Source organism: Aulonocara sp. 'chitande type north' Nkhata Bay, linkage group LG20, assembly GCF_057382095.1.
Source record: "Aulonocara sp. 'chitande type north' Nkhata Bay isolate Kocher_YH1m ecotype deep benthic linkage group LG20, A_spYH_male_GT1.1, whole genome shotgun sequence".
NCBI classification, from domain to species: domain Eukaryota; kingdom Metazoa; phylum Chordata; class Actinopteri; order Cichliformes; family Cichlidae; genus Aulonocara; species Aulonocara sp. 'chitande type north' Nkhata Bay.
Window position 1 is genome coordinate 9,764,657 of NC_141363.1, and position 24,807 is coordinate 9,789,463.

The 24,807-nt window shown below is 40.9% G+C and overlaps 1 protein-coding gene across 2 annotated transcripts in view; it reads left to right on the plus strand.

Moving 5' to 3' along the window:
- Window positions 1–616, plus strand: part of nphp4 (nephronophthisis 4) — a 173,969-nt gene extending 173,353 nt beyond the window's left edge. For both annotated transcript variants that reach the window (XM_086276157.1, XM_086276158.1), the window contains one exon: window positions 314–616. In XM_086276157.1, coding sequence (XP_086132283.1) covers window positions 314–454 — 141 coding nt within the window. In that variant the 3' untranslated portion in view covers window positions 455–616. The remainder of the gene's footprint in view (window positions 1–313) is intronic.
- The last annotated feature ends 24,191 nt before the right edge of the window (window positions 617–24,807 follow it).

The window sequence follows — 24,807 nt, forward strand, 5'->3', positions numbered from 1 at the left end:
TGGTCCAGGGCACACCGATGGAATTAACAGCATGTTTTTGATCGTGGGAGAAACCAGAGCAAGCACAGGAAGCCATGTCAGTTGCTGTGAGGCAACAGTGCTAACCACTGAGACACCGTGCTGCCAAATCGGTCTCAGTGACTGCCATTTATTCAGGGTTTTTATCTTGGGGCAGATCTTTGTGAACAATGCAGTTCAAAACAAAAATGATGGATTTATTATTAAACGTGTGAATGGGCAGACAGGTCAGCTTTAATAAGAAAAAAAAGATAAAGATCTAAATAAAATTATGTGTTATTTTTACTATGTTCAGATTGGAGGGGGAGAGAGTTACACCATCGGACTGCGGTTTGCCACGAGCCAGAGTCCCGGATCAGTGGACATCCTGGTCTACGTGAACAACCTGGAGGAGAAGACGGAGGAGACGTTCTGTGTGAAAGTAAACTATTCATGAAGTGAAAGTTGTTTGAAAAAACAAGTAGAAGCTTCAGTGGAAATGTTGACTATGCTGTACTTTGTAATATACTTTAAGAGTGTGAAAGAAACTGAAACTTTCCTGGCTCTTTTGTCATTTTGTATTAGATTATTCTTCAAGAAAATAAAACTTTGCAACACTGAGTGTTTTTCAGTCTTCTCATACGAACTGGTTTATTCTGGACTGCGTGACCAAGAAGTCTGAATGAAATTTGTTACAATAAAATGAGGTCACGTTGCAGGAATCAAACATGTTGAATAGAATCGCCAGCTTCCTTTCTAAACAAAACAAAACAAAACTGACTAGAAAAGCTTTATTTGCTAAATTATGCACTAAACTTAAAAGTACTGGGAGCTATAAACTGGGTGCAAAGCAGCCTGAAAAGTAGTAAATGATGTTGTAAATTTGCTTTGTTTCATAATCAGCAAAGTAATGCATGCAATCTGCAATTAAGGTGTCAAGGTTGATTCCCACTAGTGAGCTGTCCTCATCCAAAAAGCCTGGCAGTTCAACCCCAGCCATCCGAAGGTGGGCCGAGGGTGAAAGCAATAACATTTTATCGACTTTAATTACCCAGCAAACCCACTTGAATGCCACTTGATGGCCGAGTTTTAATCTAAGACAAGCCGGGGGTCTGCACTCCTCGTCCCCTCACCTCCCAAACAACTTCTCCTCATCACTGGCATTATTAGAAACAGCGCCGTAATGAAGTATGATTTTCCAGCGAGGCGCACATCTCTTCACATCGCCCTCATTAACACCAGCACCCTTTTAAACCCTTCATGCTCTCCCTCCTGCTTGTTCTGCCATGTCTCTCTCTATTGGAGGTGCTGAGAGGGAGAGAGAGAGAGAGAGAGAGAGAGGAGGACCGGAGACGGAGAGAAGGCTGTGCATATTGTGTTATGTAACAGAGTTACACAATCCCTCCACCCTCTGCACCCCCCTCCATACTTCCTTCATCCTTGCTTTCTCTCTCATTAGAATGCAGGCTGCAAAGTAAGCCTCACCAGCGCGGCAAAGCCTAATAAAACGAAGACAGCAGCCAAGCCTAGTGCACTTCATCTTTACCTTCTCAAAGCAAAAAAAAAACAAAAACCCAAAAACATCCTTTGTGTATTATGCATTTCATGTTAATATGGTCACAGCTTACAAATATACACATTTAAGGCTGTGTAACCACCGACATGGATGGGTTCCTATATTTAATTAAAGTTTGCCTTAATACAAAAGCTAAATGCCATACGGACGAGGTGCTGGCTGGTGCACACGTTCCTCCTGTTTCATGCTGAAATTTTGAGAGACTAGAAATTGAGTCCATTCTGTGTCGATGCATTCAAAAGTTCATCTGAGGCTAACATGCGACCGGCCGTCTGATCTGCCCCATAAATGAACCACTGACTTAATCAGAAATTATTTAATCAGATTTTATTCAACATAACATCAGATTTTTCCTCAAAAAGAAAAAAAAAACAAAAAAACGTGCCAATTTTGTTTTGTTTTGCTCTAACCAATCAGTGGATTCCTTCCACATGCACAGCTGCACACCATCCCATGTAGAGGCTTTAAAACCCAACCCTATCCCTTAAATGGCGAGGCAAGTGACTTCAGTTTTCCATTCACTGCCCTCACAGCGGGTGTCTGTTGGTGAGCTGTCCCACGTGTCTCTGCCTGTGCGTGGAAAAGATTTCCTCCTCCCATCCATCCTAATCTGGCACAAAATAGTGCATAGCATCTCCGATAGGAATGGGGTGGTGTTTTCTGTTTGTGTGAAAGTGTGGAAAAGAAAAAAACAAAACCCTTCCCTCTGTTGGTTTTAATGCCTGGATCCTGGTTGGTGCAGCAGGCCCTTCGGTGTGAGCTGCATGGCTGTTCTCTGAGCGTGGGGCAGAGCTGCACTGACACCTTATTAGTGGTGCCAGTCCAGTTGTTGTCAGTTCCTCCTGAAGGAGCACAGACACCCGCCACAACAACTCACACTGTCTGCTCACCTTGTTAGTGTGGTTAGACGGGTCCTGTCTTGCTGCCCGAAGTCAAGGCTGCCTTGATAGTTTGCTGGGTGGAAGCGTGCCCATTGTTGCCCTGATTTAGGAAAAAAGGGTGGGGAGAAAAAAGCAGGCCTACCTGCTGGTGCATGTCTCTGTGTTAGTGTGGTCTTTTGTGAATGTGTGCGTGTGTAGGTGCCTGGCCTGAGCCAAGTAAGTGGGTGCATGTCTGTGAAAGCATACAGCGACGCAGGTATCAAAGAGCTTTGTAACTGAAGGAATATGCAACCTAGCAACAAGCCCTCCTCCTCATGTACACCGCTGGTTTGGATCGGCACTCGTGCAGCGGCGAGAAGAGTTTGTTATTATTACTGCGGTTCACTTGAAACGGAAAACACACACATTACAGCAAAGGAGCTAATGACGGTTTTTCCCTACTGGGGGAAAAAAAGAAATACTGCAATAAAGAAAATTCAAAGATTCACTTCTTCCCACACCTGGATGAACGATGCCACGGCAGTTTTTTGGTTTTTTGTAGCTGTGAAAGGCAAAACGTCTGCTGTGGCATCACTGATTGGGGTGTGGCTCGAACTGCACGAATTTTGAAGCTTTCAAGCGGCAGGCTTGAAGTGCTTTTGACATGGGGATTTATGTAAACAGTCGAGGTTCTTTAATAAACATGAAATTGTGACATGAGGTGCAAAAAGGAGCTCTTAATGAACTGAAATTCAATTACCTCATTACTCGTCTCAGCAGGACCCTCCCTCAGCCATGACTGCTGAGCACAGAGGGAACATGATTTTCTGAGGGAGCAGACGCTGTTCCTGCCACTGCAAACCTGGATCTGTCCAAATTCAAGACAGTTCTCAGTAGATGGCAGCCTTACACATACAGCTCAGTTGTTTTGCCATTCTTCCTTTCCTCTGAGGCTTTAGTGAATTCAAGAGCTTGTATAAGACTCCCCCCATTCTGATATCATGAAACACAAATAAACCAGCATGTATAACCTTTTAGTTATTTAAAAAAAAAATAGATCAATCACGTTTGTTCTCTTTACTTATCTGTGTGAAACCTTTACAATCAGTCCATCGAATTTCATATAGAGATAGGTCAGAATTGACTTACCAGAGAGTTAATCAATAGGGGAGAATTTCCTTGCAATGGGTGCCATTAACCTGATAGTCCAGAATGAATATGGACTTTAACGGGTTTCATAAAAGGTCATTTTCCTCACTTTTTTAGTAGAATGAAGAATAAAGAATAGAGAACCTTGAACGGGTTACAACTAGAGATGGACCTATCCGATATTAGGTATCGGTCCGATACTGACGTAAATTACTGGATCGGATATCAGAGAGAAATAAAAAATGTAATCCGATCCATTAAATTTAAAAAAAAAGCACCTCACAAAACTTGCGACATGGCGTAACTCGGCTCATAACCGCAGCATGTAGGAGCAGTGTGCTCACGTGATAGAGCGGCGGTGTGTATTTGTGCTACCAAACCAGCATTTCATCTCCGATGAAGTTATCCCAGAGAGAAGTAAAGCAAGTGTGTAAGTTCATCTCTGAATGTTTGTAAAGCATTCCTGCGTTAAGCTTAACAACCGATATATGGAGCGACTGCCTCTTCTTGCTGCTACTTCAATCATGAAACTGATCAATGATCAGCTGATCGGCTTTTCTGTCACGAGTCCGTCTCTCTTGTTTGTTTATCGCCCACTTCGCGCCAGAAAGAGGAAACCAGCGGCTGAACAGCAGCAGCACGTTTAACCTTGATAAGCTGTTGTTAGAATTTATTTAATATTACTTTCTAGACCAGGATCCTTTTCTAAGCAGCTGACTGCTGGTAACTGTGCAGGGGCGGATCTAGCAAAGTTTAGCCAGGGGGGCCGATAGGGCATGAACAGGGAAAAGGGGGCACAAAGACATACTTTTTTCTTATTCTCATTTAAAATGTCTAGTTTTTAATAATGAATTATCTGAATCTTACACCCAAAGTTTTAATCTGATGTAAAATATATAGAAGTCCATTACTGTATATAGTAACTGCTAAGTCTAATATACCCTAGTAAGCTATAGTACTTTTTCCTTTGGGAAGGTACCACCTGTGCAGTCTGCAATTCTGTAGAAGAAAGATGTTGAATCTATTTAATTATTCTTGAAAAATAAATTATTTCTGTGCATTTTTTTCCCCACACTGCATCAAATTAAAGTTGATTACGTCGATTAAGCATCATGAGGTGGGGGGTGGTTCCCTATTTTCTTTGCTGGGAGTTTGCAACCCTATTAGTTAGGTTGCTTAATATTTCTGCGAAGTACTCTTTAAAATACCAGAATAGGAAGGATGGAGTAAGTTTAAGTTTATTAGATTGATCAGTATTGCTGAACTATGAATTATTTTACAGGTATAACAGAATCTCTTTAGTGTTGTTGTTTATTTAAACTTGAGTGTGAACTTATACAAAATGCAGCAAAATATTAAAAAAAACAGTTTTATTGATTTAAAAACACACTATATCGGATTCATATCGGAATCGGCAGATATCCAAATTTATGATATCGGTATCGGACATAAAAAAGTGGTATCGTGCCATCTCTAGTTACAACAGTGAATAAAGTTCTATAAGTACTAGATAAACAAGCAGAAAGTGTTTAGCATTAGCCACCTAATACCCGTCACCCACCAGAACCCCAGTCATTTTGATTATATAGCTTTTAATACACATATGGTTTTCTTTGATTTAGCTCTCAATGTTTATTATAATTAACTGGTGCCATTATGAGTCTTTAATTTACCAAACACCATAGCAAAATGCTAGCACTTTGTGAAGAAAATTACCGTCATTATACTAAATAAAAAAGGAAATGGGATTATTTTTGTAGCTTTTATATTTCAATTCTGATATTCTGAAATATTTTTTTCAAAACTAAAATAAAACACAGTAGTGTGAAAAAGAAAACTGAGTACACCTCATGATTCAGTAGCTTGTAAAACCAAATGCATGACTGTTTGACTTTTTCAGACACACGGTTGTGGCCCACTCATCTTTACTGCAGGCATTCGTTCATGCACAGCTCTTTTAAGATATACTGCGGCAGGATTTCTAATCAGGTTGAGGTCTGGACTTGGACTGGGCTATTGCAACATCTTGATTCTTTTCTTTTTTTAGTCATTTTGCTGTAGATTTTCTTTTGTGCTTTGGATCCTTGTCCTGGTGCTTCAGCCAAGCTTCAGCTGTAGCAAAGCTGGCCTCTTAAACAAGCCCAAATCATGACTGCTGTCCACCGTGTTCGACAGTTGGTATCAAGCATGTGTGTCTGGTTTTCGCCAAAAGTGGAGCTGTGGATAGTAGCCCAACATCTTCTTCTGTGTTCAAAGCATATTGTTGCAGAGGTCTTGTGGTTTGTTGAGATGTAAGTTTACAAACCTAAGCTGCATTGCCAATTTCTTTTTAGAGAAGAGGCTTCTGAACAGGTGCTCACTTATTAGTGATCAGTTAATCAAGTGTATTTGATTAGTAGCACCTGTGCGCTACTTAAACTCATCCCTAACCCTGGAAACGGTACAAGGGTGTACTTCTGTGAAATGGCTTTTATAATAAGTGAATAGATTTGCATAAATTCTACACTGTAAATAAAATGGGGACTTAGACAAAGTTTCTCTCCTTCTCCTCTCTGTGGACTTGATGTGATGCTGCTCTGATGTGTAAGTGGATCAGCTGTGACTTATATATTGTATTAGCCTGGCTCCATTTTCAAATGTGTTGACCACCAAAAATAGGACTGGTCTTGTTTCTTTAATTAGTAGTTATAAGTGGGACTAAAAATGTTACATTTGATAAATAGGACAGCTTTAAGCTACTTTCTGTGCCCTGGGAACATAACCATGCTTAAAAGAAGTCAAGAGAAATGATCAGAAATCTCTGGAAGAAACAAGAACAAACTACAAAGTAATATCCAAAAGTTTTGTGGAATGATAACTTTGCACTTCTTAAACCTTTATTGCAACGAGTTTTATTTTATGCATTTAATCTTTGAGATTAAAAATGCAATTATGTAAAGTTGCATAAATTAGTAGCACACACAGACACATACATCAGTTAAGCAAAGTCAATAAAAATAAAACTGAAACAACTCAAATATATACACTTCACTGTAGACAAAACAACAACAACAAATACCTTGGTAAAGGTAACTTGTAAGTGGAGGTTTTCTGAATGAAATATTCACCTGTGTGTTACATTTCAACTGGTGGTTCACACCTGTTGCTGTATATAGTCTTTGTGATCTTGCTGTTCATGCATGGATGCATCATTTTTGACAATTAGTGCAGAGTAAGAGCAGAATTTCTCTCATCAAATGAGGTAAAGGCTTTAACCTGCTCTACCTGTGACTCAAAGTGGCCACGCCCCTATCTTTAGCTCCAAAGATTCAAGATTGAGTTTCAAACATCTGTAACACACAGATTCTAGGTCTGACCAACTGTCTCAGCCGTGGGCAACAGTTGACCAACGAAATTCTAAAGGATAATTTATTAGAACAAAAATAAAAAAAATGAAAGGATAAAATAGTCCCATGTCCCACTTGCAAAAGGGATAAAACACACAGTACAAGTCAGATGTACGTTACATGTTGACCACTTTAACAGGGATCAGCAGTTGTCCTCCAAGACCCACCACCCTGTAAGTAGAAGGCAAGTAATCAGCGTCAGCAACCCAACTCTGCCTTTTGGCTGCAGCATATAGGGCCTGGCCTGCACAGAGAGCAAAATATCACCATGTCTTCATTAAACAATTAACAGAGCAGCAAACTATCCATCATTAACATATTTAAATCAAGTCATCTTAGATCTGGCCATATAACTTGCACAGAGTGACAAAATATCACAGCAGGGTTTGGGCTAGTAAGTAGACTAGAGTATCAGCACAATCAAATACACCTGCCTTCAATTAATCCAACCCCATCGCAGCCATTGGCTCACAGCAAATGTAACACACAAAACCATTCCCAAACCAGTGCCAACTTCCCACAACAAACATGGAGATGAACTGTTACTGGCAACATTAGGCTACAATGTCACACATGTTCTGCCCTCATGATTGTTGTGAAGGGGTAAACATGCTTGTGTCTATTGGGGATTTTCACACACGGATCTACTGCAGTTGACTTGTTTCCTTAACCAGCCAAGAGTGGCCACCTCAGTGCAGTGCAGCTGTTGATGTAGCTGCTTGCTCTCTTGTTGGTACCCGAGCAGTTCTGTGACTATTTCACGACCTGACCAAAATTTGAACTCGGCTGTAACTATCACAGTTTTATTAGCACACAAATAAAGCACATTTGATTTAAATCATCCCTCAGTCATTCTTCCAGCACCACTCTCGGAGCAAACTTATCAGATTGTTGTTTGTTTCATCCACGGCTAGTGTTGGCCTGTCCCTCAAGCAACCCCTTTGACTAATTTTATCTGATAATATAAAAAGACAAACATTTTCTTTTCCTCAGCTGCCGGGTCGATGTTTTAACTAACACTGACTGTTCACCGAGGAAGATGGGGGCAAGGGTATTTTAAGGCCATTTAAGTGCAAGGAGATATGTTGATGGGCGTGTTGCTACAGGGTGGAGATAAAAGAGAAAACACAAAACAGTGAGCAAGAGTTTATTAAATGTCAAGAAACCACATAGAGGTTCATAGTTTGTATTTTGATGCCTGATGCTTCACCATCAATCATTCATGTCAGCCCTGGCAAGGTAAGAAGCATTTATGCAATAGAGGCTGGTAGCCTACTTGGTATGAATATTTGCTTGGATTTTTATTAGTAACCATGGCACTGCATTTTGCTACAGCTCAAGTCTTTTTGACCTGCACCCTCTGCTGCAGGACCTCCTGCTGTGGTAATTCAGAGATGTCGTAGAGGGGAATGAGAAATTAAGTTTTTTTTAGTCGCATAGCTTCTTTTGGTGGCACTTGACAGGACATCAGTAGGAAAAAATATATGAAAACTCATTTTGGATTACAAATCATACAGTACCATTTCAAACAGGTCTATCACGGTGTTGTATATTTCTATGGCTCTTTATACAGTAAGTGTGTACTGCAGGTAGCACTAATGATAAGTGGCTAAACGAATGAAATGGTGTACAGTATTGTGCAAAAATGTTGAGCCGCCCCTCATTTCTTTATATGATGCTCTTGATCAATAGTTCTCCAGGTTTTCTGAAGGTCTTTCAGGGTTTTCTTCCTTAAAACTGATCTTTGAATCACTCAAGAGTTGAACCACTGACAGCTTAGCAAAGAGCCAATTTTAAACTGTATCTTTTTTATTTGCAGTCTGTCACTAAAACATAATTTGTTCCACTTTATTTAGTTGAACCTACACATAATAATAATAATGATTATAAAATACCAAAGTATCAATGAACAGTATCTGAAAGTCACACACTTAAAAATAGTAAAATATCCAGATCTGACTCCATTTATCCATTTATTGTTCACTGAAGCCTCATCAGAAATAGCCTGAGTAGAAGGGAAACAGGGAGAGACGTCTGAGGTATGCCACGTTACACGAGAACTGGACTGAAAGTCAGTGTCAGCAGGTCTTATTGAGGTGATCAATCAGCATTTGATCAAATAAGAGTTCAGACTGTGTTGAAGAATACAGCTGGTGGTACCAAATACTCGCTAAAAACAACCTAAACAGCTCAGTTTTTACTTTATTCGTTGCTTCTTTGTTTGACTTTGTTTCCCCGTGTGTTTGTACATATTTCACCTATTTTCCTTGCGAAATTTATCTCAAAAGCTTGAGCGGGTCGTCTTTGAATCAGAAGGCTGGTGGTTTGATTCCTGTAGTTTTTGGGCAAGAGAAAAAAGTGCTTGTATGTATGTGTGTGTGGTTGGGCGAATGAGAATTGTAGTAGAATAGAGCTTTGAGTGCCCAAATTGAGTAGATAAGCAGGACACAAGTACCAGTCCACGTATCAAATCGGGATGACTGGAGACTTTTGCACAGTACTATACTTATAAGGAGACATATCCTCTATTAACTGGGTCAGTGGTTCGTTAATGGTAGTAGTCACCTCTACAGTAAGTCTCCTTGAACACTTTGTCAACCGTATCTGCTCCTGCGCTGTTGATGACTTTGAGCTGGATCGTCAGCTAAAAACCAAAATTGAGGCTGTAAATTAGCCGACTGCTGTTGAGGAGTGGGAGGAAAAGTAGATTGAAAGCTGTGCTAAATGCATTGATTTTTTTTCTTAGTCCTTCTGGCTTAAGAGAAGAGAACATTTTCCATTCCCAGCTGTCTGCCTTGGATGTTGGCTAACAATAATTCCTGTAGACCATTAAAGGAAGTTTCCTGTGGGTGTATCGGATAATAAACCATAGATGTATTGTGGGCCAGTGCCCCCTTAAAGATTTTATGACAGAAGCAGTTACATAAAGTGAATGACGATGCGAAATTGAGGACTGGGCAATGGGACTTTCAAGTGTCCTCGTGTATCCTATCCGCGGGGATTCAAATATGTGTATTTTTCTGCAGTGGTCTAGGAATGAGACCACCGCAGTTTGATGGACTGCCGCAGCGTGGGGCATTCTTACTGCAGCACATCAGAAAAGGTAGAAAGGGAATTGCAAGAATCTGCAGATAGAAATATGCTCCTTGGGATACTACATTTTGGGCCTTGTTAAATGAAAGGTCTGAATCAAAGGTAACACTGAAACTTTAACATATTTCCCTTTCATAGCTGCACAGCCACCAGCAGTAAATGAGAGGTCTGATCCAAATGAGTGGATATCTTTCTGCATGGCACTAAAATGTTGCAGTGTTAAGGGAATGTAGTTTCCCCACCTGCTCTGATATAAACCAGAAGGTGCCGTCTCAAACTCTGTGTTGAAATCAAAGAGCAGTGATCCACTATAGAAGCAGAGGGATGATCTCTGCAAGCTACAGGCTTCTTCGATTTTATTCTGAGGCCAGCCCCACTATGGGTGCCTGAACCAGTGTGTTTGATCATAAAAGACTCATCGCAGGTCATATTACTCTTTGATTTGTTGCAAAGAGAAGTCTTGATGGAAATGTTTTTGCAGTAGCAGTTCAGTAATGATTACTACAAATCTGTAGTAATACTGATAGGAGCATAAAGTTGTGGTTGCAGCGAACCCCTGCTGTGGGTAACTCTGTGCTCGGATGTTTTTGAAGAGAAAGGAGAAAGAGGCGCAACCTCTACAGCGGACGCACATCAAAGAGGGATCTGTCTTCAAATATGAATTTTTGCTTTTGTTTTCTGGATATTTTTATGGGATTCTCTTTAAAATGTTGGATTAAACATCAAAAAGTATGGGCACCCTGCAAAGTCATTGCTTATTAATCCCTTTTTTTTTGTCAGATATCACAGCTTGCAAACATTTTTTTTTTGTAGATACCTCAAGGCTTTGACTTTGGAGGTTTTTCAACAATTCATTCTTGCAGATCTCTTCAAGTTTTAAAATGTTTCCCAACTTTTCTCAGGCTTGCACAAAAAAGCAAATATCTGCTTACATATTTTAAAGGATTTTCGAGTGAGGGGTGCACTTGCTTCCTGATAAACTTTTTCTATTTGCACCCAGAGGTTGGTTGATATCCTGTGCAAGGATTTCTTCTTTCCATCTGTCCACTGTTTCTAGCTGTCACACAAACCCAAAGCACAGCATTGCTACCCCTCGCTTAGTAGTAGGAACAGTGTTCTTTCTCCAAGCTTGTGGTGACAGGGGCCAAGGTGCCTAATATCAGCTTCAGCAGACAGATGGCACTTTGAACAGTGTAGATGTTGACTTTAATGCCTCTTCCTGCTTTGTGGGTGTCTATAAGTTTCTTTTTCACATCACCAGTTAGTTGTTAGAAGTCCACAGATGACCACAGAGTTACTTAGGAGTTATTTTAAGAGAATTGTTTTTATTTTTCACCCCAACTTCTCCACTGCATTGATTCCACGTCTAAATCACAATTTAACCCACGGTTGTTTTTACTTACTTCTATCATTTTCACAACAACACGCTTTTCCAAGTTTCCTCAGCACGATCCCTCCTCCAACACTTATTTTAGTTTTTCTCTTGTTGGATAGTGAGTTGCTACACCTACTGGCTCTGCAGCCTACAGTTTGCTATTTGGCGTTGCCTTCATTTCTGGATACCGAAAAAAGCAAAAAAGCTTAGCCTCATCAAAATTCACCAAGAATTCTAAGCTGAAGAAGACCCACAGTGGAGTGCTGATGATCACCACCAACAGCCACCTCTGCAGTGACTGCAGTACACTGTAAGTTTTAGAAACTTTCACTGGAGACAAATGAGATCCCATATGGAAAAGAAATAGTAAAAAAATATATGATTTACTCATGAAAGTGGCCACTTTCTCATTACTTTCATATATTTTTTTAGTAAGTATACAAAACATACAAGTTTCATTATATAATTTTCCAAGGGATCTTATATGTGTTTTCACTCTTGTATACTTTTCATACAAGTTTCACACAAGACAGATACAAACTTTATAAGATTTATATATATCTTTTCCATATGGGATAGGAGGATAAGCCCCTGATACTGGTGAACGGGCCGAGCCCACTCGCCTCCTCTGAGGACTTCATGCTTTCTTCCTGGCGACATTTGGTGCACTGCTGTGGATACTGTTTTACTGTCTGCAGCAGTATTGCTATGACAAGAAATTACTGCTTGTACGTTAGATTTTTTTTTTTGTTAGTTGCTGGAATCCAAAACAAACTTCATCTTGTGTTAAATGTTTACAAAACTGATCACACCAAAGAAACAGCCACAAAGTTAAGGAAATATTTACCATCGACAGTGGAGGTTAAAACCTACTCTTCTGATGTACAGAAGCAAAAATTTAAAAAAGCTTCTGGCATTTCAGAGCTTTCGCTTTCTCATCATTTTGGAAGCTAATTTATGCATTTTGAAACATTTTGGTTTTTGATATTTTGGCTGCTTTTTGAGCAATTTTAAAAAATATTGTTACATAAACCAAGAACGCAGTTATTTGTGCTTTGAACAGGCTTGGACTGTTTCATAACCAGTGTAGAATTCACAATTTCCCTTTCACCAGGGAACATTGTATCTGTAAGGTCACAGACAATGTCACATTGCCTTAACTGATGTTGCCTGGCAACAAGAAGAAGACCCCCTTCAAAAACTGAGACCGCTGTTCATTTGAACTTCAACCTTCAGCGGCACTGGACTTCCTTGAGTTTCCGACAACACCACCCGGCAATTCTGAAGGAGATTGCATCATCACAGCCTTTCATCCAAAGCAGCCAGAGATTCCCAGATTTATACGAGACAATATGCGCAGTTTTATTCAGAGAGGCATATTTGAAAGGGTTAGCAAAACCAGGTTTTCAACACTAATAAAGTTATTACTCATATAACTGCCTTTTTCAATTAGAGCACCCTGGAAGGTCAAGCAAATTGAATTACAAGCAGCAGGGCATTTCAGAAGCTTGTATTTTCATTGCCAAGCCTTTTAGAGAAAACACACAAGGGTCCTCTGACTGAGTTTTCCTGCAATCAAATTGAAATGAAATGGATTGATGCAGTTAAGGTGAAATTATTCAATCTGATGCCGATACAAACTGCTCAAACGGTAAAGGGGATTTAAATTACTTAAGTGTTAGCCTGTTATGAATTTTAAATGGGAAATCATGTCCCATTTCCTGGGTTTAATCAAGGCTCTTTGAAAATCAGCCACCGGATTTCTGGTTTAATGTACTAACGGTTAAAAAGGAGAGAGAGAGAGGGGAAATGAAATATGGAGTCCTGATTGGGTGTCACGGTGCACTTTCTGTCTGTCAGCAGAATAGCCTGGCATAATTAAGAAAGGCAGCACAACGGAGGTTGGGAGTACTGTGTTCAAAGCCAAGAGTTTTAGTCCTTTCTTCTTTTTTTTCCTTCGGCTTATTGGAGGAATATCCGCCTTGCTTTTAACCACTGCACATCAGAGTGCGCTGCCACTTAGCAAGCCTGGGATGTACAGAAACATTATCAGTGACATCAGAGACACTACAAAGTGGCCTCCCGCCTCTGCCTTGTCCTTTCACATTTACACATTGCATTTACAGTACATTTAAAACTGTGTGTCAGTTTTAAATGTACTGTACTTTTTAAATCAAATCAAATCAAATCACTTTTTATTGTCACATCACATGTGCAGGCACACTGGCACAGCACATGCGAGTGAAATTCTTGTGTGCGAGCCCCACAAGCAACAGAGATGTGCAAACACAACAACACAAACGAGCAAAATACAAGAATGGCCAACCTGAAACTAATAAATATATGTACAATATATAATAGTGTATGCATTTCTGGATGTGTATACTAAATATTTTCCTACGTGTGTGTGTGTGTGTGTGTGTGTGTGTGTGTGTGTGTGTGTATACACATTTTTACAAATTAAATAGTAAAAAAATAAAATAAAATAATAATAATAATAATAATAATAAAATATATAAAATATACAGAGTTGAATATGTGCAAAACAAGTGGCATTTATATACAGTGTGGAGTGCATAATGTTGAAGTTCCAGTAGTGAAGCTGAGGTGTCTATGACGTGTTCAGCAGTCTGATGGCCTGATGGAAAAAGCTGTCTCTCAGTCTGCTGGTACGGGACCGGATGCTGCAGAACCTCCTTCCTGATGGAAGCAGTCTGAACAGTTTATGGCTGGGGTGACTGGAGTCCTTGATGATCCTCCCCGCTTTCCTCAGGCACCGCTTCCTGTAGATGTCTTGGAGGGAGGGAAGCTCACCTCCAATTATCCGTTCAGAGCACCGCACTACTCGCTGGAGAGCTTTGCAGTTGTAGGCGGTGCTGTTGCCATACCAGGTGGTGATGCATCCAGTGAGGATGCTCTCAATGGCACAGCGATAGAAGGTCCTGAGGATGCGGGGGCTCATGCCGAATCTTTTCAGTCTCCTGAGAAAGAAGAGGCGCTGCTGCGCCTTCTTCACTGTTTTGTTTGTGTGTACTGACCACGTAAGATCCTCAGCCAGGTGTACGCCAAGGAACCGGAAGCTGCTCACTCTCTCCACAGCAGCGCCGTTGATGGTGATGGGGGTGTGTACTTCTCTGCACCTCCGGAAGTCCACTATCAACTCCTTTGTCTTTGCGACGTTGAGGGTGAGATGGTTGTCTTGACACCAGTGGGTCAGGGCGCTGACCTCCTCCCTGTAAGCCGTCTCATCACCGTTGGTGATAAGACCCACCACTGTAGTGTCGTCCGCAAACTTCACAATGATGTTGGAGCTGTTAGTGGCTGTGCAGTCGTAGGTGTAGAGTGAGTACAGGAGAGGGCTCAGTACACACCCCTGTGGAGCACCAGTGTTCAGTGTGACGGGGGATGAGGTGATGCTGCCCAGTCTGACCACCTGGCGTCTGTCAGACAGGAAGCTAAGGATCCAGCTGCAGAGGGAGCTGCTCAGTCCTAGATCCTGCAGTTTCCTGTCCAGCTTCGAGGGAACGATGGTATTGAATGCTGAGCTGTAATCTACAAACAGCATTCTCACATACGTGTCTCTCTTCTCCAGGTGTGACAGGGCAGTGTGTAGTGTCAGGGCTATGGCATCATCAGTGGACCTGTTGTGGCGGTATGCGAACTGTAGAGGGTCCAGTGAGTCGGGTAGTGCAGAGCAGATGAAGTCCCTGACCAGCTTCTCGAAGCATTTGCTTACGATGGGGGTCAGGGCTACAGGTCGCCAGTCGTTCAATGAGGAGATGGTGGAGGATTTGGGTACAGGGACAATGGTGGCCATTTTGAAGCAGGCTGGGACTACAGACAGAGAGAGGGAAAGGTTGAAGATGTGTGTGAACACTCCAGCCAGCTGAGCCGCGCATGACCTGAGGACGCGGCCGGGAATCCCGTCCGGACCAGTAGCTTTGCGTGCGTTCACCTTCCTGAAGCACCTCCGCACATCCTCCTCAGACACAGTGTGCACACTGACGTCATCCGCGGTGCGCACACTGTCCGGTCTCATGGTGTTCGCTGTGTCGAATCTAGCGTAGAATACGTTTAGATCCTCACACAGAGAGGCCGTGGTCTGCGGTGTGCTGGTTTTCCCTCTAAAGTCTGTGATCGTGTTTAGTCCCTGCCACATACTCCGAGGGTTGTCAAACTGTTGTTCCACCCTGTCCCTGTACTCACGTTTGGCTGCTTTGATCGTCTTCCGGAGTTGGTAATGTGCGTGTTTGTAGTCCGATGTGTTCGCGGAGGCAAAGGCGGTGTTCCGTGCCGCCAGTGCCGCGCGAACATCTCCGTTAATCCAGGGTTTTTGATTTGGGAAGGATTTGACTGTTCTGGATGGGACGACATCTTCCACGCATTTCCTGATAAATCCACAGACTGAGTCTGTGTACTCATCAATGTCTCTGGCGGCCACGTGAAACATTTCCCAGTCCGCGTGATCAAAACAGTCCCGCAGCGCAGACTCCGATTGGTCCGTCCAACAGTGCACCGCCCTCCGGGTTGGAGCTTCCTGTTTCAGCCTCTGCCTGTAGGCGGGCAGGAGCAGGATGGAGCAGTGATCTGATTGGCCGAATGGGGCGCGGGGGAGGGCTTTGTACGCATCCCGGAAAGAGGTGTAACAGTGGTCGAGTTGCCGGTTTCCACGTGTGTTGAAAAGGATGTGTTGATGGAGTTTTGGTGAGACTTTCTTCAGGTTTCCCTTATTAAAGTCTCCGGCTGTGATAAACGCTGCCTCTGGGTGTGCGGTTTCCTCGCTGCTGATCGCGCTGTACAGTTCCCTGAGTGCTCGGTCAGTGTCGGCTTGTGGGGGAATGTAAACAGCCGTAATAATCACTGCTGTAAATTCCCTCGGTAGCCAGAATGGCCGGCACTTAATCATCAGGTACTCCAGGTCCGGTGAGCAGAAGGATTTGACCGGGTGCACGTTCGCATAATCACACCAGCTGTTGTTGATCATGAAACACACACCACCGCCTCTGCTTTTCCCAGTAAGATCCTGTGACCTGTCCGCGCGGTGCACAGAGAACCCCGGCAGTTGTATTGCGGAGTCCGGTACTTTGTCCGATAGCCAGGTTTCTGTGAGGCAGATCACGCAGCAGTCCCGCATCTCTCGCTGGAATGAGATCCGTGCCCGAAGCTCGCACAGCTTGTTCTCCAGAGACTGCATATTAGCCAGTAATAAACTGGGTAACGGTGGTCTGTAAGTGCGCCGTCTCAGTCGAACCAGAACGCCAGATCTTCTCCCTCTGCGTCGGCGTTTGCGGCCTCCAGGGCCAGAGAACAAAGGCGTCTCAGGTGAGATGAATGGGGGGTCTGCAAACGGAGCATCCGTGTTGCAAAACTTGAACTCCGGAAAGTTATAAGAAAGACCGTCTTTTATGTCCAGTAAGGTTTGTCGGTCGTACACAAGGAGACAAGTGCTGCTCGTGAAAAAATAAAGGAAAAGTAAAATTAAACACAGAAGAAAGCCGTTGCTTGGGGGAGCTCGCGACGAGGCTGCCATACTCGGCGCCATCTTGAAGCATGTACAAATGTACAAACGCTGGAAGATTATCTTGGGGCTGACTGTCTGCACATTTTCATATGCAGATTTCCTGTGACTGACTACATGCAGAAAATTCATTTTAAGCCAATCAGACTAGGCTATGAGACAAAAATGAAATTGATGTTATTAAGCTATTGCTTCAACACTGATTACAAAGTGCAGTCCTGTTGCCCTAAGCGCACTGTTTTAGAAATATGGTAAATATTCATGAGTGGGCACCAGGTCCCCTGGAGATAAATTGGGCCTTCGACTGTGTGTCCACCTTATCAGGCTAGGGGTCAGAGCTCAGGTATTTTTTTTTATTTTTTTTTTTAACTTTTCTTTTAAAGGCAGAGAGTAAAGGCAGTTCAGGACATTTCCATAAAATCCAATCTGGAATGAAAACTTCTCAGCTGGCATCATTCTGCATTTACTGCTGTCAGCAAAGCCTCATTACAGGAAAAAAATTAGGCCCCGTCAAGCCTGGTCTCTGATGCAGCGGTGCAGGACCTTCACCTGCAGAGATGGGCAGTAACGCGTTACTGTAATCTGATTACTTTTTTCGCGTAACGAGTAAAGTAAGGGATTACTATTGCAAAAACGGTAATTAGATTACCGTTACTTTCCCGTAGGAACGCTGCGTTACTGCGTTACTAAAACCGTGATTTTTTTGCGAGAATGTCTCACGACAGTGACGTAAGCAAGTGCGCTGTTAGTGACAACAGCTGTGTGCAGATCAACAATGGATCATATATCGATTGTGGGAGAGAGTATGAGCGTGCAGCGTTTAAAGCGTGGAAGTACTGACCTTACTTTGAGTTTGATTCCATAAAAAGTGACAAAAACATTAGTGTCCATTGTGCGTGGGAAGAAAACTTCTTTTTACAGCGAAAAAAAGCCCTAAACTTCCAAGCAAGCACCGAGTGCGCAATGACGTAATGGGAAACTCACAGAGAAACTCACAGAGAAACTCGCGGATTCTTCAACTGACACTGGCACACCTGCACCAGGGTAAACCTCCGCTACCGCAGTGCTGCTTAATAGGTGAAAATAGAGCAACAGGACCGCTGAGTCTTTGACTTTATTTATGTTCTGCTGTGTTTTACTTGCATCTATTTGAAAGAGTGAGTGTAAACACAAAAAACATTTTATTTTATGTGCTGGAATGTGCAGAAAATAGGTTTAAATGTTAAACTAATTTATTCAACTCAGAGAATGTTGCATATAATTAAAATTTTGCTTGATGCATAAAGTTAAAAGATTAAAACTGATAAAACAAGTTAAAAAAAGAGACTTTTCCATTTGATTACATTTTGTATGATGGATTATGCAGAAAAAGTAGAATTGGGCTGAAAGATCTATCGCTTTATCACCTCTTCAGGTTGTAAATCGTGTTTTTAAAAAGTAACTAAGTAACTAAGTAATTAATTACTTTTGAAAATAAGTAATCGGTAAAGTAACAGGATTACTTTTTTGGGGAAGTAATCAGTAATTAGTTACTGATTACTTTTTTCAAGTAACTTGACCAACACTGTTCACCTGTCAATAAAAGTGTGCTATCAATATGCCTGCTACTAGTACTGCAAAATTTTGGTATAGATTTGACACCAAGTAAACACAGGGCTGATACCAATTTTGATACTGATACTTTTAACCTATAAAAATAGCTTATTAAGGGGAGAGCAGTGTGTCATGATTAATGACGTGGATCATCATCAGTTTTTCAGTGATTTTTTTTTTTTTACTTTCCACAGTAATATGTTAGCACAGCAAAGAACAATACAAAGCATGTATTTTGAAACTGTGTTTTTCGGAGGCCTGGAATGTAAATGTGCCTGTCATTGTGTCAGCCTCTGCTGTTTAAATGTGCTGTAGGATATAAATAAAATAGACGTGGCAGTCAACACAAAAAGGTTCAGACATTTTTCATAGAGCGTGTTTGAAGTACAGTTTTTCATTTCCAAAATAACAAATTTATTTGATACAATTCCTACATGCTCAACTTGACGGATAGAAGCAAAATATTGATCTTACTGTGTTAGTATTGATCCATTAACAATACCAGCAGTGGTATCGATACTATTGATATTTTGATTGATCTGCCCTAAACTTTGATTTTTTTTTAACCTTGTGACAGAAAACAACTTTTGCTTCTGCTACACCTTTCTTACTTTGTACTTACTTTGTACTTTTTTTGTAGCTCTGTCCCTCTTCTTTGTGTTCCTCTCAGCTCATTCTTTACTTTTACAACCTGCAGCTTAAATATTTTGGTTCAGTCAATGCTTTCATTAACTTTTTAACCAGCAGTACAAGAGTAATCACCATATGATAATATTGTTTCTAATGGTACCCCCCCCACACACACACGGTTTCATTTATTTCACTAGAGAAGTTGATCTCACTAGACTGTTTGTGAAATCTAAGAGTCTAACATGAATTACATTAACATAGTTGAGTTGTCTCTTGGCCTATTGATTTCAGCTTTCCCCCTGCCTGTTGATGAACTGACATTTCTTCCAAGCCCCGCACCCTTGTCTGACCTCACAGTCTTACTTCTACCTCTCTCACTTGCCAGCACCTGGTACATTTATGACACTGATCTTGCACCCTACTGTCCTGTGGCACGGCAGGCGTTAATACTACTCTGCGTTCCTTGTGGTCAGCCCCATGCCTTTGCCCCGAGTCTACAGACACTCCATGTCCCGGCTCAGGGCAAAGGGCTGAGTATCACCATCCAGAGCCAGCAATCCACCAGTCAGCCTCTAGAGACGAGGGTCAGCAAAGGTTCATCTACCCTTCAGAAAGAAAGTGATGTGATGTGAGTGGACAAGCTCACAGTTCATATAACAGCAGGCATCTCCACCCCGAAATCAAAGATGTCCTCATTAGAATAGAATAGAATAGAATAGAATAGCCTTTATTGTCATTGTACAGAGTACAACGAAATTGGAGTGCCGCTCCCTTGGTGCAAGCTTCAATAATAAATATAAATGTAAAATATAAAATGTAAAAAAAAATATTAGACGGGACTGATTCAGTTTTATGGACAAACGTGCTTTTTGTTTCAGTGAAGCTAAGAAAAAAGGGCGGTCTCATGTACCGGGTCACATGTTACCTTTTTATTGCCACATATTTATTTTAGCATTAGCCACTTAACTAAAACGCTTTGATAAATTTTCACAAGATAGCATGAAGTTGTTCAGTAGTGGTGTTACTTGGGTTTAATGGAGAGGTATAATGTTACATTATCTAAATGCAAATTCAGGGGCTTTTTTTCCCAACTGATGGAAAAACTCAGGGGGACACTTAAAAGCACCGTTTAAATGGGCTCTCCAATGATCTAATGTTGTACTTCCATAAAATTGGAGGACTCACAAGAGAACGATTAAAACAGAATGGTCAAAATCAAAGCAGCAGCAGATGGGATGTGCTGGCTTTTAGTCCTTCATATAGATCAGTGGCTCCTACAGTATGGTTCCTATTAACTTATAAAACTCCATAACACAGTTTGAAACACAGACTTCCTGGTAAAGGGTGGTAGTGTAAAAGCTCAGGCTGAGATAACACCGTTGAGCAAAAACACTTTAACTTTATTAAAACTTTAATGTAGCAGTCTGTAGGATTTGGATAAATGTGGGGTTATGACATATACGGGTATGAATGGACAGGTTGTTTTGGATGAGTGTAGTAATTTATCCCTTTTTCTACTTGATTTTACAAAAATGCCAAAGTTTCTGATGTTTTTGTACTTTTACTGTGCACTTGTTTGACTTGATGCAATGAACACACAATTCCACACACTTCTTCCATTTTCCTGTCCTACTGTAGTGATTTTGCAGGCTTGATTTACAGGTTGGTAGTGACTGATGCTTTCAGGCCTACTGCAGCGGTGCTGTCCGTGGTGCTGAAATTCCTCCTCACTCAGGGCAGTGAAACCTGTGTAGAAACACGGCATGTATGTGCTTTTGCTTATGTGCTGACTGCATATAAAATGAACAGAGCGTAAAATAACAAACAAAAAAACAAAAATGAAATGCCAGTAATCTGCTTTTCTATCTGTTTTCATATCTTGAATTACAATAATTTTAAGGTCCTAGCTGCTCATACATGGAGAAAATGACCTATTCTTGTCTTGGCCTGGGTCTGATGCTGTTCTACATGAAAATCATGTGAAAACAATTGCAGGTGCTCTATCTCACAGCCTCTCCAGGCCTCCCTCAACATGAAATTTCACTTCTCTCCTTTATACCAGGCACTTGAGTCTCTGCTTGGCTATAAATAACATCAGGGTCAGGGAGAAGAGAGAGGGCACAGTACCATACAGATTATAATGAGCGGTGTTAGAAGTCTTTAAAGATTTTTGTGTAATTGAGGCAGCATATGGTAAGACACCTGCTTCAGAGAGATGGTGTTGTAACAGGCCTCTTATTATACGATTTTATACACTTAACTATTTGATGAGAAATCAGTGTTAATTTAATCAGAATAAAAATGTTACTGTTAATCGTGTAAGCTGCTGAGTACAGAGTACCTGCTATTTAATTGGCTAATATATTTACACAGGCCTTCAATGACTTAACACAGCAAATTATATTATTTTTTACACTAGCACACACAACTGCATTGCGCATCACAATAAAAATGATCCTCTGTGATCAATAAGCCAAATTGTGTCATTGTCTTTGTACTTAATGGCAACGTTACCCCGAGCCACACAATGTTGATGTCAGCAGCTTTTCTGAAAAGTACTCACAACATAGTGTGTGGAGAGCAGAAGCTCAATCTAAAAACTTCAACTTTAAACTCTTTAATACGTCAGCATTCGTGAATGAGCTCACATCGAATCACCGCTGACTGCAAATATGGAGGTCACGTTGAAAACAAAGCATTAACTGGGTAACTGCCAGTTTTGATCCCTCCAGTCGATGCACTCTCTCGTCGTTATAAATTATAAAGTGTGTGGCTCAGATCCCAGAATACTCAACGTAGCAATTATAAAGCCGACTTATCTGACACTGAATTAATTAATGCTAACATACTGAGAAAAGAGGAGGCAGGACTTGAGAGGGAAGGCATGCAGTTGAACGTGACTTCTGACTTTTTGTTTCCTGCCTGACAACCGCAGAGCTTTATGTGAGCTGCAGAGCTATACTGGAATCAATGGTGTAACTCACTGGGTTGAGCAGGTAACCCATATACCATCAGGCTGTTGCACCAAAGACAGTTACTACAACTCTCTCTCCCCAGCTTTCCTGTCTTCTCTCCACCTCCTGTCTCATTAAAGACTAAAAAGCCACAAAAGCAAGTAGAAAAAAACCCTTCATGAGTCTCTGCTGCACATGTTATGTTATATATGTAAGCAAAACTGGCAACTAAAGAGTGGTGTTACTGCTAATCTTAAAAAACCCTCGGCCACTTTTGCCTTTTCCTCTGACATTCAGAAATAGGCTGTGATGTTTAAAATGGACTGTAGAAATGTAATTTTCATTCTGACGTGACAATATGAAACGTTACTTTAAAATGTTTGTTGACCAAAATCTAGGTCAACCTTACACACTATGCTCAGAACTGCATTTGGGAGAGGTAGCAGATCTTGATAAAAATTGGAGCAAATCTCTCCAGAGGCCAAAATGCAAAAATGTTTTCCAAACTAATACTAAATGATGTGGGATTTAAATGATTAGCACCAACTAGAGTTCACAGAACAACAACAAAATAACCATTTGTGTCCCCTTGGCTCCAGTTTATCATTTCCCTCAATATTCAAGAGTACAAACAAAGCAAACTCAGACCTACAGTAGATGGGGAGTGGGGGTGTTCAGGTTCATTATTTTTTCTGCTCCACAATTAATTACTCCAAAATCTGGTGAAAACATCTATGTGGCAACCTTTGTAATGGACAGGGAAACACAATGTAGCGAATGATGAGTAATAATTTCAGGAGAACAAACTTGCTTTCACAGAAACTGGCATGCTTCCACTCCTTGGGTAGTAATTGGTTTCTTGTAAGAACTAGATCTTCACATTCTGAGAAATGAAGGGCAATTTGAAATTTCTCCTTGTGATTAGTCAGCATTGTATAAGCAGGATAATGCACAGTATACAATGACTTTCTGAAACAACAGAGATGGAACTGAAAAAACACATTAAGACATTGATGTGTGACATACAGAAGGATCAGTTCTCATAAAACATTCAATGTGAATTAATAAAAATTGCAGTTAAGAAAAAAAGAGAAAAACAAAAGAGCAGGTGCACAAAAGTCCTTGTTTTCTGTGGAACAATGTAATTATGAGTTTATAGCTTACATATTTTCAATTTTAAACCAGAGATCATTTATTTTGAATAAAACAGATTACTCTGATTACTCAGATGTAATTATTTCTGGGTTAGGTGTTTAGCGCATGCAGTCCCGATCAAAAGTTTAAGACCACATGGTTTTAAAAGGCCACATCTGTGCAAAAATGTGGATTCATTGTAGGGCTGAACGATATATCGCATTTGCGATAATATCGCGACATGATCAAGTGCAATTTTCTAACCGCAAAGGCTGCGATTATACTGCGATTATAAGGCTGTCCAAATTACTACCATATCCCAGAATTCATAGCGCGGCCCAGCCAAACTCCAGTTTCCAGCAATGGCGGCCGCTACTAAGTTTTAAAATTACTCATACTAATCTTTCTGGGTCACAAAATAAACTTTTAACATATTTTCAGGCGAGAAAGTAGTTGTGTAAACATCAAATATCTGCTCGGTTTATCAAGATATCCCATATTTGCAAAAGTGCTTCGACGTTTTCAGAGGCGTCTGCTACCCACCAGCTCGACAGCTAGCCGGGAGCTCGAGGGTTACTGATACGGCCGAGAACGGCACAACTCCCGGCACATCATTTTCAGATCACCGCGGAGTTTCGCTGCTCGGGTTAAACGTGATATATAAGTCACTTAGACAACCTAAAAATGTTATTGTTGGGCTTTTTTCAGTGTTTTGTTTGTTCGTGAGTAAATCGGTTTGGCTGAGATTAAAGTTATTAGATTAGATAAAATAAAACTTTATTAATCCCCCGGGTGGGTTCCTCCTTGGTTTTCACACAGCTGACTAAACGTCAAACAGAAAACTTATTAAACAGAAGTATGAGACAGTCGAGAATTTACACCAGTGTCTGGTTATATTTTAGATAGCAAGAAGCAGACGGCCGAGTTTATTAAACTCCACCGAGACAGCGGTGACGCTAATCAGAACTAGACCGTCCAATTTCACGCCTTTAAACTTTAAAGGCGTGTTTGTGTGTGTGTTTATACAATTGCTATTATGTTTGCACTTTATGTGTAATGTTACTGACTGCAGAGATCAGTAAGATGTGTGTATTTTTTATTTATTAGTTTTATTTATTTAATATTATTTTTTAATTTAATGACTGTCTAGTAGTTCACAGATGTCGAAAAACTGAGTGTGGTAAAGCCACTGATTTTTTTTATGTATATTTCTGCAATCTGCACATTGTGCTGACTTTCATTTTAATGTTTACACCAGGGTTCCTTGTCAGCACTTTATGCTCAGATGTTTGTAAGCTAAAAATAAACTATTGTGTATGTTCAAATATACTGTTGTGATTGAAGAAGTTAAATAAAAATGTCAGTCATCAATTCATGCATCACCTCATGTCATCATAACAGAGGTCTGTCTTCCAGGAAAGAACAGTTTAAAATTAATGTAATATAGTATTGGCCATACTATATGATGTATTGCTTGTCTTTGTTTAATAATACAGAAGACAAAGACCTTAAAAAATAATTGCATATCGCATCGCAATCGCA